At 40.8% G+C, this 13,603-nt stretch overlaps 1 protein-coding gene across 2 annotated transcripts in view; it reads right to left on the bottom strand.

Moving 5' to 3' along the window:
• RAD54B (RAD54 homolog B (S. cerevisiae)) overlaps positions 1 to 12,314 on the bottom strand; it is a 102,546-nt gene extending 90,232 nt beyond the window's left edge. Inside the window, exons 1-2 of one of the 2 annotated variants that reach the window (XM_011937023.1) lie at positions 12,195 to 12,314; positions 4,640 to 4,790 (exon numbers count right to left, since the gene is read on the bottom strand). In XM_011937023.1, coding sequence (XP_011792413.1) covers positions 4,640 to 4,774 — 135 coding nt within the window. In that variant the 5' untranslated portion in view covers positions 4,775 to 4,790; positions 12,195 to 12,314. The remainder of the gene's footprint in view (positions 1 to 4,639; positions 4,791 to 12,194) is intronic. The other variant, XM_011937021.1, reaches the window with a different exon arrangement.
• Between the last annotated feature and the right edge of the window lie 1,289 nt (positions 12,315 to 13,603).

Genomic DNA, 13,603 nt, shown 5'->3' with positions numbered 1-13,603 from the left:
AGAGGCTGAGACAGGAGAATCGCTTGAACCCAGGAGGCAGAGGTTGCAGTGAGCCAGGATCGTCCCACTGCACTCCAGCCTGAGTGACAGAGCAAGACTCCACCTCAAAAATAATAAATGAATAAATAAATAAATATTGGTTGGGCTCTAGTGTGGGCGAGAGAGTGAGACTTCGCCTTAAAAAAAAAAAAAAAAAGACAGTTCTCCAAAGAGATACACAAATGGGTAATAAGCACACATAAAAGTGCTCCATATCAGCTATCAGAGAAATGCAAAGCAAAACCACAGTGAGGTACTACTTCACTCACTAATATGGCCGTCATCAAAAAGATAGTAAGTGTTGGCAGGGATTTGGAAAAATTAAAACCTTCATACACTGATGGTAAGAATGAATGGTGCAGTCAGCTTGGAAAACAGTCTGTCAGTTCATTAAGAGGTTAAACATAGAATTATCATATGATCCAGCAATTCTACTCCTAGGAGTACACTCAAGAGAAATGAAAACATGGCCAAGTATGGTGGCTCACGTCTGTAATCCCAACACTTTGGGAGGCTGAGGAGAGGACTGCTTGAGTTCAGGACTTAGAGACCAGCCTGGGCAACATAGGCAGAACCCATCTCTATAAAAAATTTGAAAATTAGCCAGGTGGCCGGGCACAGTGGCTCAAGCCTGTAATCCCAGCACTTTGGGAGACCGAGACAGGTGGATCACGAGGTCAGGAGATCGAGACCATCCTGGCTGACACGGTGAAACCCTGTCTCTACTAAAAAATACAAAAAAACTAGCCGGGCGTGGTGGCAGGCGCCTGTAGTCCCAGCTACTCGGGAGGCTGAGGCAGGAGAATGGCGTGAACCCGGGAGGCGGAGCATGCAGTGAGCCAAGATCGGGCCACTGCACTCCAGCCTGGGCGACACAGTGAGACTCCGTCTCAAAAAAAAAAAAAAAGAAAAAAAAGAAAATTAGCCAGGTATGATGGCACATGCCTGTGGTCCCAGCTACTTAGGGAGACGGAGGTGGGAGGATCACTTGAGCCTACTAGGTGGAGCTGCCCAGCCTAGGGAACAGGGCAAGACCCTATCGAAAGGAGGGGAGAGGAGAGGGAGAGGAGAGGGAGAGGAGAGGGAAGGAAGGAAAGAAGGAAGGAAGGGAGGGAGGGAGGAAGGGAGGGAGGGAGAAGAAATGAAAACACATATCCACACAAAAATCTGTACACAAACGTTCATGAGCATTATTCATAATTGCTAAAAAGTGGAAACAACCCAAATGACCATTAACTAATGAATAAATAAAATGTGGTATATTAAAACAACAGATTATTCAGTGTGGTAGGCAGAATAATGGCTCCCAAAGATGTCCACACCCTAATCCCCAGAATCTGTGAATGTATTGTTATGTGGTAAAAAGGACTTTGCAGATGTGATTAAGGACCAGGACCTTGAAATAGAGAGATGATCCTGGATTACCCAGTTGGGCCTAACCTAATCAAATGAGTTCTAGCTGCAGAAAACCAAAGAGAAGGAAACATGAGAACTCAAACATGCTTCCCTGGCTGTGAAAAAGGAAGAAGGGCGCCATGAGCCAAGGAATGTGGTGATCTGCAGAAGCTGGGAAAGGCTAGGGAACAGATTTCCTCTAAAATCTCCAGAAGTGAATGTAGGCCCCTTGCCAACACCTTGATCTTAGATCTGTGTTGAACTTTTGACCTACAGAACTATAAGATAATTTATTTGTGTTAAGTCATTAGATTTGGGGTAATTTGTTTCAGCAGCATGAGAAAACTGGTATTTCGGCAATAAGAAATAAATTACTAGTAAAAAGTTTCTTTTGGTGTCATGAAAATGTTCTAAAATTGACTGTGGAGATGGTTGCACAATTCTGTGAATATACTAAAAACCACTGAGTTGTAGTAAGTAGACTGTATGGTATTTAAGTTATAACTGTATTAGTCAGTTTGCATTGCTATAAAGGAATACCTGAGGCTGGGTAATTTATAAAGAGGTTTATTTTGGCTCACAGTTCTGCAGGCTGTACAGGAAGCATGGTGCCAGCTTCTGCTTCTGATGACGGCCTCCAGAAGCTTATAATCAGGGCAGAAGGTAAAGGTGGAACCTGTATCTCAATGGCAAGAGGGAGAGAAAGAGAGGGAGAGGGGAGATGCCACACTCTTTTTAAACAACCAGATATCATGTGAACTCAGCGAGAACTCACTCATTACCATGAAAACAACACCAAGCCATTTATGAAGGATGCATCCCTTATGACCCAAATATCTCCCATTAGGACAACCTCAAACACTGGAGGTCACATTTCAACATGAGATTCTGAAGGGACAAATATCCAAACTCTATCAATACCTAAATAAAGCTGTATTTTAAAAAGGAAAGAAGAAAAACCTTATTAAGAAAAAAAAGCCTATGTTTTCTCCTTACAGTGTGCCAGAATTTTTACATTGGTAAGTGCTAAACAATCTACTTGGTAAAGAAATATACAATAAAACAAACACATACAGAGCAAAAAAAGCAGAGTCAAAAATTAGAAGGTTTTTTCAATAAAAAAAGACACCATTAAAAACCAGGCAAAGGCCTTAAATAGACATTTTTCCAAAGACATACAAATGGCCAATAAGCACATGAAAAGATGCTCAGCACCACTAGTAATTAAGGAAATACAAATCAGAACCACAATGAAATACCACTATGCACCTACTGAAATGCCAATAATAAAAAAAAATTTTTTTAATGGAAAATAACAAGTGCTCCTGGGGATGTAGATACTACAACCGTCACACATTCCTGATGGAGATGTAAAATGGTACAGCGATGAAAAACTGTTTGATGGTTCCTCAGACAGCTAAACACAGAATTACCACATTATCTAGCAAATTCATTTCTAGTTATAACCCAAAAGAACTAAAACAGGAACACAAACAGAAACTTGGATGCCAATGTTCACAGCAGCATTATTCACCATAGCCAAAAGGTGGAAACTGCCCACGCATGCATCAGATAGATTAATGGATGGATAAACAAAATGTGGTAAAACCACATAATGATTATTCAACCATACAAACAAATTAAGTTCTGATACACACTACAACATGGATGAACCTTGAAAACATTACACTAACGGAAATAAGCCAGACACAAAAGGACAACTATTGTATGATTCCACTTCCATGAGGTACCTAGGGCAGTCAGATTTATAGAGACAGAAAGTACAATAGTGGTTACCAGGAGCTGAGTGGAGAGAACAGGGAGTTAATGTTTAATGGGTACAGAGTTTCCATTTGGGGTAATGAAAAAGTTTTGGAAACAGATTGTGGTGATGGTTACACAACAGTGTGAAAGTCATTAATGCCACTTAATTGTACACTTAAAAATGGTAAGATGGCAAATTTTATGTTATATATGCTTAATCACAATAAAAAAGAAGAGGGAAAAAATTAATAGACTTTAATCCCTATAGCATAAAAGGATCAGGGAATTGCAGAGTAGTAGGTAGTGTGAATTCTCCATTTTATATGCCTTCTTTATACTTTATATACCTTTCATATATACTAACACCTTTGATCTTAGACCTAAGACCAAAACAATCCTTTTTCTTAATAGTAAATGAGACACATTAAAACTGCTTCCAGTATTCACTTTTTTTTTTTTTTAAGCGGGGACGGAATCTTGCTCTGTCACCCAGGTTGGAGTACAGTGGCATGATCTCAGCTCACTGTAACCTCCACCTCCCAGGTTCCGACAATTCTCCTGCCTCAGCCTCTGGAGCAGCTGGGATTACAGGCGCGCACCCCCATGCCCGGCTAGTTTTTGTATTTTTAGTAGAGACGGAGTTTCACCATGTTAACCAGGCTAGTCTCAAACTCCTGACCTCAGATAATCTGCCTGTCTTGGCCTCCCAAATTGCTGGGATTACAGGCGTGAGCCACCGCACCCAGCCAGTATTCACTTTTCATAGATAAAAATGAGAAGAAATGTTTGGAATAGTGATACAAATCATTATGTATTTTTTCTCTTTAAATCACCTTAAAGAAGTTTTCACTTACTTATGTGCTAATTTTAAAAAGAACACTGATTAGAATCTCCACCCCTTCCCTCAAAGAGGTACTTACTTACCATCACCAAAAGTTTATTTTATAGACCCAAGTACATGTTATTCCACTGACTGATTGAATGAGACAGGGTCTTGCTGTGTTGCCCAGGCTGGAGTGCAGTGGCACAATCACAGCTCACTGCAGCCTCGACCTCCCAGGCTCAAGTGATCCTCCCACCTCAGCCTCCTGAGTAGCTGATACTCCAGGTGCACACCACCACACCCCGCTAAATTTTTATTTTTTGTAGAGGTGGTGTCTCACTATGTTACCCAGGCAGGTCTTGACGTCCTTAGCTCAAGTGATCCTCCTGCCTCTGCCTCCCAAGGTGCTGGGATTACAGGCATGAGCCACTGTGCCCATCCTGTTATTCCTTTTAAAAAAAAATTACGTAATGTTCATTTCCAAGGTTTTCAGAAGATGTTTTCAGAGATACTGAAAATTCCAACAGGCAGAAAATATTGTTAACTCTTTAAATGGTATTTTCTTAAACATACATGCTTCTCTATATTATCTATATTATAAGCCCTTTTTCGTCTTACCTCAAATAGTTTTATATCTGGATTCAGTTTTGTAATCTCTTCATTCAGACCTGGATTACTTCTTCCTGGAGGTATAAATTTTGGTTTTTTGAAGGAATTTCCCTGCAACTGACTTGGCGCTGCAGATCGTCTCATATTCAGCAGTGGTGACCTGAAAAATACCCAAAACAGTAACTATCTATGAATCTAATTACAATCACCTCAAATATAAAAATAGCTCAAAACTACAACTGAGATGCAGCCGGAACCCCTCTTAGGGGCCTGCCTGGCCCCCCAAGCATAGAAACAAAGGAAAATCTTCAGTTCCTTCAAAGGAAATTCCAGGCACCCAGCTAACCCTGAGAAGTATATGAGCAATCTGATTAGCAAGAAGGTAATAGCTTAAAATAATGGTGAGGGGGAAGTTAGAGTGACAAAATGTTTGGTTCCCTATAGAAACTAAAGGTAACATCTTAACATACGCCCTTGAGTTGTTTTTCAGAAATCCAGACCCCCACCAAATGTGTCTACTGACACACACACCTCACATTAGGGGAAACAGGACTAAACTCTGTTATTTTTTTTTCTAAATTTCTTATTCAGAGGCCTGGAGGAAGTCATACCCACAGGCCAGAGCTCAACATTCCTTTCTGCTGACCCCAAGTTTTTAGACAAAGCTTCACTTCCTTAACCAATCCCAAATCAGAGAATCCTTTAATACACCTATGACTCGTAAGCCCCCACTTCAAGATGTCTCGCCTTTTTAGGCCAAATCAATAATGCACTGATTTATGACTTTGCCTGTAACCTCTGCCTCCCCATCTTTAAAAATGTTTGCATGTAAGCCATCACAGAGTTTGAGTCTTAACCATTAGCTGCTCATTTCTCCTCGCTTGGCAACCTGCAATAAATGTCTCACTTTCTCTTGCTGCAAATCCCAATGTCTGCGGACAGCTTTGCTGTGCCAGGCAGGCAGACTCAAGTTTGGTGTGGTAATACAGCCATGACATATGTAAAAATGTAAAAGGGGCCAACGTGGTGTCTCATGCATGTAATCCCAGTACTTTGGGAGGATGAGGCGGGAGGATCCCTTGAACCTAGGAGCTTTGTCTCTATTAAAAATAAAAATTAAAAGAAAAAAGATAAGAGGAGCTTGGTGGTGCATGTCTGTAGTCTCAGCTACTCGGGAGGCTGAGGTGAGGGGATCCCTTGAGGTCAGGAGTTCAAAACCAGTCTGGGCAACATAGCGGCAAGACTTCAACTGAAAAAAACAAAAATAAAACATAAGAGAATAAGCCTGAGAAAACAACTTCAGGCTGGGCAAAATGGCCCACATCCTTAATCCCAGCACTTTGGGAGGCCAAAGTGGGAGGATCGCTTGAGCCCAAAAGAGCCCATCTCTTGTTTTTTTTTTTTTTGTTTTAAAGAAAAAGAAAACAAGTTCAATAGCTAGAAAGATTTTATTTTTCATCAAGGGCTATTGAAAAGAATTTAAGATTTAAATTGAATGGTGATATGGTTTGGCTGTAACCCTACCCAAATCTCACCTTGAACTGTAATAATCCCCACGTCAAGGGCAGGGCCTATTCCCATGGTAGTGAATAAGTCTCACGAGATCCTATGATTTTATAAGTGGGAGTTCCCCTGCACAAACTCTCTTGCCTGCTCCCATGTAAGATGTGGCTTGCTTCTCCTTTGCCTTCTGCCATAATTGTGAGGCCTCCCCAGCCATGTGGAACTCTGAGTCCATTAAACTTCTTTCCTTTATAAATTATCCAGTCTCAAGTATGTTTTTATTAGCAGTGTGAGAACAGACTAATACAAATGGTGTAAATTTAAGTATATGTCAATTTATCAAAAATTTAAGTATAATCACGGTATCTTCTTTAAAGCAATTTAAATAAAAATTTCAAAATATAAGGAAATACAATTCACATACAAATATCAAACATGTTGCTTTTTTTCTATTCCACTAATACATAAACCACATGAGGGTAGCAATCTCATGCTTGTTTTCTCCACCAGTAATCACTATAATGTGTCTGGCAACAGTGACAGATACATTACCATTACGAACAAATATTTTGAATGAATGAAATCTGATAATTTAAAAGATATTTTTATAGTTCAATTTGTTTTTACTATCCTATTTCATTTGAAAACAGTGGAATTTTTAAAAATATAAATCAAGAGACTAGAACCAGGCTTCCCAACTTTTGCTCAATCTTATTTCTATGAGGACTGGATAGGGGAACAGATAGAAAACAAGGACATTACATACATACATCATGTTTCTGCAATGGATAGTAGCAAGCACTCCAATTCAAAGCAACACCACAAAACACTATTTAACATAAGCCATCAGCAAGTATGAACATGACTACCAACGTTATCTGTTTCACCCAGAAATTCCAATTCTGGCAACTTAACCTAAGGAACTATCAGAGATAATACTAAGTAACCATGTATAAGAATAATCAGCTGCGCAGGACACAGTGGCTCCCGTGTAATCCCAGCACTTCAGGAGGCCGAGGCAGGTGGATCACCTGAGGTCGGGAGTTTGAGACCAGTCAGGCCAACATGTCGAAATCCCGTCTCTACTAAAAATATAAAAATTTGAGGCCAGGTGCAGTGGCTCACACCTGTAATCCCAGCACTTTGGGAGGCTAAGCTGAGATCATGTGAGGTGAGGAGTTCGAGACCAACCTGACCAACATGGAAAAACCCTGTTTCTATTAAAAATACAAAATTAGCCGGGGTTGGTGGTGCGTGCCTGTAATCCCAGCTACTCGGGAAGCTGAGGCAGGAGAATCACTTGAACCCAGGAGGCAGAGGTTGTGGTGAGCTGAGATAGCGCCATTGCACTCCAGCCTGGGCAACTAGAGCAAAACTTCGTCTAAAAAGAAAATTAGCCAAATGTGGTGGTACATGCCTGTTATCCCAGCCACTCAGAAGGCTGAAGCATGAGCATCACTTAAACCCAGGGGGCAGAGGTTGCAGTGAGCCGAGATTGCACCACTGCACTCCAGCCTGGGTGACAGAGCGAGACTTTGTCTCAAAGAAAACAAAGGAAGAAAAAACAATAATCATGCTAGTATTAATTACAGTAGGGGGAAAAAGGAAAAAGAATGTCCATAATGAAGTACAAGATAAATTATGGTACACTCACACAACAGAACACACTGTCTTCATATACCACCAAAATTGAGTCAGTACTATTCCCCAAGCTAGCCATGTTCTCTTTTTCTCTAGGCTTTAAACAAACTTTCTCTTACATAATGTTGGGAATGCTTTTTTCAACTTTTCTTTGCCTGATTAATTCTACCTCATCCTCTAGAAGTCTTAACCATGAGCCCTCTTCATCTCCTCCCAAAGACTGGACTGGAGGACCTTTCTGCATATGCACAACCCAAGCACTTTTCACACTGCAATGAAATTTGCCCTATCATTCCCCCTGAGCTATTAACTCACGCATGAAATCTTACATACAATTCATCACTATATTGCCAGTACCAAATACGCAGAAGGAGTTCAGTATTTGTTATGTGAACGATACCATTAATTGGGGCGGGGAGGGGGCAGGGAACACCACTTTAAAAAAATGTTTAATGACATGAGAAATATTTTTTGATAAATCAAAGGAAAAATGGCCACAAAACATGTCCAGTCTCATTCTAATTTTTAAAAAGAAAAGAAAAAGGATAACGTGTATATGTACATTTAAAAGACTAGAAAGCAAACGAGCATGAGAGAACTTGTTTGAAGTGACAGAAATAATCTATATAAGATTGTAGTGTGGTTACAGGAGTATATATACATCTGTATATCAAAACATCAAAATGTACACATCTAACTGCACACTGTAAATTATACTGCTATAAAGTAGATATATATGTCATATATTAAAATATACAATCATTTTTTAAAAACTAGAAAAACACATGCCACAATATTAACCCTAATTATTTCTAGGTCTGGTTAGAATAACCAGTAATTTTTATACTATTCTGAGTTATTTTCTGTATATTTCAAATTTTTTACAATGAATATATTACCTTTGTAATAGGGGAAAGTATCATGAATTCGATTTTTTAAATTACCATATTTCATCAAATCTAAAATGCCATCAATTGTAAGATATACTCTTGGTTATTAGTCCATATAAAAGAAATGTTTAAAAGTAAATATTTTAAAAATAAAAATTTTTTTAGTTGTAAGATGTACCATTATTTTATGTATCCAAGAAAAAAAGTGTAGCCAATTAAGTTATGATACACTATCATTGATGGTTAGACATTTCCTAATTTCATCAATGTTAAAATGATGAAACATGTAAATATTTTATATATAACCAGCCTTTACATAGTTTGAGGAATGAGTAGTAGAGGTTACTCTCTTCCGTTTCTTATTGAACAACAAAATAGATCTCTATTAGTACAATCTTTAATCTTAGAGCAAATTATGAAACAGATGGTTTTTGACTGCTTTAGAAGCAGTATTTGCCAATGCCAGAAGTAAATACAAATTCTGGCCAAACAAGTCATGCCAAAATAACTTCATTAAACTAATTTCCTTTTTATAATGGGTAAGCAGAATACTACAGGTCTCTAAATATATAATTGACACGTTTGAAATTGATTAATGGTAACTGTCACAAGAGGACATGGATGTTACGCCTTGCATTTAGACTCAGTTACTTAATGGTCAAATGAAATAGAACAATAGAAGCTGAAATTTAAAACTAAAGATTTTAGTGACTATAGCTCAACTGAAATAAGATAATGAGCCTTCTTTTTTTTTTTTTTTTTTGAGACGGAGTCTTTCTCTGTCGCCCGGGCTGGAGTTCAGTGGCCAGATCTCAGCTCACTGCAAGCTCCGCCTCCCGGGTTTACGCCATTCTCCTGCCTCAGCCTCCCGAGTAGCTGGGACTACAGGCGCCCGCCACCTCGCCCGGCTAGTTTTTTGTATTTTTAGTAGAGACGGGGTTTCACCGTGTTAGCCGGGATGGTCTCGATCTCCTGACCTCGTGATCCGCCCGTCTCGGCCTCCCAAAGTGCTGGGATTACAGGCTTGAGCCACCGCGCCCGGCCGAGCCTTCTTAAACTAATAAATTCTAGATAGCATTAATACAAATAAAAATATGATGTCCACATCATGAAATGTAATGAGTTCTGTTCTCTACATTAGTCAGACTCCCCTTTAATACTGTGAAAATTCTGACACTTTTTCAAAAGGAACACTTAAAAAATACAGTAGTCAGAAACATCAACAGTAGAAATGAAGGAAACCAGAGTGTAGTTCAGATTCTGCTATTTCAGGGATGTTTAACTTTGGGGAAGCTATTTAACTCTCTAGACACCAATTTTCTCATTTATAAAATAAAGAATGAACTAGATGCTAAAATTTCTTTCAACACTAAATGTGAAGAATTACTACCCTAAACCCTTCTACATCTAATACATGATTTCTGATTTTTCAACCTTCCTATTTTGTAAACTAATAAAAATGATAATGCAAGCATACAAGCATCATCACAGAGCAGTGATTAAGAAAACAGACTGACTCTGGAGCCAGCCAGGCTGCCTGGCTAGAATCCAAACTGTGCTATTTACATATGACCTTAGGCACCCATCAAGACATTTAATTTGTTGATGCATTTCAAAGTAAAATGCAGAAATCAGTACATTTCCCCCCAAAAGAGTACTGCACCTTTATAGTTTTTTAAACTAGTTCTGTATGTTCATGTTGTCCTGTCCATAATAAATTAATTAATTAATTAGTGCTGTCTGAGCCCTTTTCCCAGGTCCTAGAAATAAAGTCATTTGGTAGCCGTGATGTGATGCTACAATTTCTATAACACCTATTAGCTTCAGTCCTTCAAAGTAAAATGGTAAGGCCAGGCTGACAACTGCAATACACCACATAGCCACAAGTACTTGGCACTACACTGTGGTAAATAAGAACACAACTTTGAAAGCAAATGCCTGAATATAAATACTGACACTTCCCAATGGTCTTGCACAGTTTACTTAGGCTCCATGTGTCTCAGTTTCCTCATCTTTAAGAGGGGTACCATAATCATACTTACACACCGGACTGTTGGGAGGATTAAATATGTAAAGCACTTAAAACAAAACTTGACACATAGTAAGCACTCAATGTTATCTGTAATATTACTATCTATAATTAGTATTATTGGAGAATAGAAATGACGAAGGTCCTGTGAGGGAGATAGAGAAGGGGTAGTTCAACATACAGGACAATGACCAGAATCTTTGGGTTCGTCTGGGCTTTAAAGAGAGGTATGTGCAACCATGAAACGTCTGGGATGCAAGAATGTAAGTAAACCAACTCTACCAAGAACTAGCAACAGTCTTTCCCTGCTGTTTCCGCTTTTCAACTTCCAACTACGTTAGGTAGTAATTATCTCACTTCATGTGTTAAGTTGCTCCTTTGAGACTCCGGCTATACAGGTGGTTCCTAATTTAGGACGGTTTCACTTAGAATTCTTCAACTTTTAAGAAAGCCATAAGCATTTAGTAGAAACTGTGCAAGTAACCACATAACTGTCTGTGGTCATGATTTTGCCCAACTGTAGATTAAGGTAAGTATTCTGAGCATGTTTAAGGTAGGCATGAAATCATGTCCTTTACAGCAACATAGGTGCAGCTGGAGGTTATTACCCAAAGCGAATTAAAGCAGAAACAGAAAATCAAATATTGCATGTTCTCACTTATAAATGGGAGCTAAACACTGGGCATTCATGAACATAAAGATGGCAACAATAGACAGTGACGACAACTAGAAGGGGGAGGAAAGGAGGAGCAAGGGTTCAAAAACTATTGGGTACTATGCTCACTACCTGGGTGACAGGATCAATCGTATCCAAACCTCAGCACCACGTAATTTACCGATGCAACAAACCTGCACATGTACCCCCGAATCTAAAATAAACCGCTGAAAATTAATTGTTTTGATAACAAAAGTAGGCTAAGCCAAGCTTTAATACTCAGTAGGTTAGCTGTTTTAAATCTACTGTCGACTTAGGATATTTTCAACTCAGTAGTAAGTCGAGAAGCATCTGTACCTACCTAGAAAATCTTCCATAAGGTAATCGATTAAAAGGTTTTAAGGAAATACAAGAAAAACCTGACCAGCGAGGAAGTAAAAGTCCCTAAAGAAGGCGTGCCGACACTCTCCAGGGCGTTCGCGGAGCCTTGACCCCCTGGTCCTGGGGAAGGGGCTTCCCAGTGCAGCAGTGAGGGAGAGACCCAAACGCCACAGAAGACTGAGCGAAGTGACCGCAGGGGCGGCCCCAGGGGCCACTGCCCAGAACCATCCCTCGCACACAAACGCACACCCCCAAGCCCCCACCACCCGCCCTTCGCTCCTAGCTCCCCGGGGCCAGCAGCCAGGGCCCTCGCACTTCAGACCAAAGTTGCAGGCCCGCAGGAGTCGCTCCTGCTGCCTTCCCTCCCTCCTCCCTCGGAGGCCTGCTCCGGCGGCACTCCCTTCTTTGTCCTGCACGAGCCTACAGGCTGTCGCAGCCTCCCGAGCTTCCCCCTCCAGGACGCACCGGCGAAAACCTGACAGAAACCACCGGCCCTGCAAAGATGCACTCCTGGTAACCAGCGCTCCCCTCGCCACTGGAGAAGCTCAAGGCTCCCGCCTCGGCGAAGCCAATCGCTGACGAGCCAGGTGCGCGTGCGCACTACTAGCCGCTGCACTGTCCAGTCCTGCCCTACTCTGATTGGACGACCCTATTGCATCACTGCGCATGTACCTTTGCGTTTGCCTTTAAAGGCTCCCAAGTTTGATTCAAGTTTACGGTTCAATTAAAAAAATACCGGTTTCGTGCCTACTTTCAGACACAGTGTAGATGCCGAGGCTACAGATCTCACCATCTGCGTGGATAAGTAATAAATAAGGTATGGTTCGGTGTGTGCGATAATAGAAATGCGTGCATCGCAGAGGTATACGATATCCTATTGGATATTCATTCATCCGAAAAAACATTGACCTAGTGTTGCCTGCAGGATAATTTTCAAACTCTTTGTTAGGTTCTGGGAATATAGAAATGAATACGTGATTATTAGGCTCTCAGAAAAGGGAAGCCGCCCCCAGACCTGGAAAAGCATTAAAGGATGTTAAGTAGTAAAGTTACATCATTCAGTGAGTATTTGCTTAGCACCTTCTAAGTGCTAGGCGATGATACAGTCAGCTATCCCTGAAAAATTGTATTAGAAAGGCTAATCTGAAAGGATAGAGAATGGCTAAAGATTGTTTACTGAGTTTTATCCAACAGTTTGACAAAAAGTAAAAGCTAAAAAATATCAAGGGTGAAATGAAGATGTGAAACAATGGGAACTGTTGGGCTGCTGGTAGCAGTGTAAATAGGTACAGCTATTTAAAAGAGTAATTTGAGGCTGGGAGCGGTGGCTCAAGCCTGTAATCCCAGAACTTTGGGAGGCCGAGGGGGGCGGGGGTGGATCACTTGAGGTCAGGAGTTCGAGACCAGCCAGGCCAACATGGTGAAACCTGGTCTCTACTAAAAATACAAAAATATAGCTGGTTTTGGTGGGGCGCGCCTGTAATCCCAGCTACTCAGCAGACTAAGGCGGGAGAATCGCTTGAACCTGGGAGGTGGAGGCTGCAGTGAACCGAGATGGCGCCACTGCACTGTAGCCTGGGTGGCAGAGAGAGACCCTGTTTCAAAAAAAAAAAAAAGAGTAATGTGCTTAAGGAGCTTTTATCCTGGGGAATTTTTCCAGCCATAAAGAGCACCTCATAGGTTGAGTTGTGCTTTTGGCAGCTCCCGGAGCCAGGGTTACAAGAATTTGAAATGGGGACCTGCCAAGGTTGGGCACCTTGGTAAACTGCACCCCCGTCTTCTTTGGACCGGGACACATAAAGAGTAAGGGTAACCAGAAAACAAGCTAGCTCTTGTAGTGTCTGCAGTCTACCTTAATATCATCTGGGAAGTTC

This window comes from Colobus angolensis, unplaced genomic scaffold (assembly GCF_000951035.1).
Source record: "Colobus angolensis palliatus isolate OR3802 unplaced genomic scaffold, Cang.pa_1.0 Scaffold16, whole genome shotgun sequence".
Classification (NCBI taxonomy): Eukaryota; Metazoa; Chordata; class Mammalia; order Primates; family Cercopithecidae; genus Colobus; species Colobus angolensis.
The sequence above is the reverse complement of the archived record's forward strand: the minus strand, read 5'-3'. Positions and strand labels throughout refer to the sequence as shown.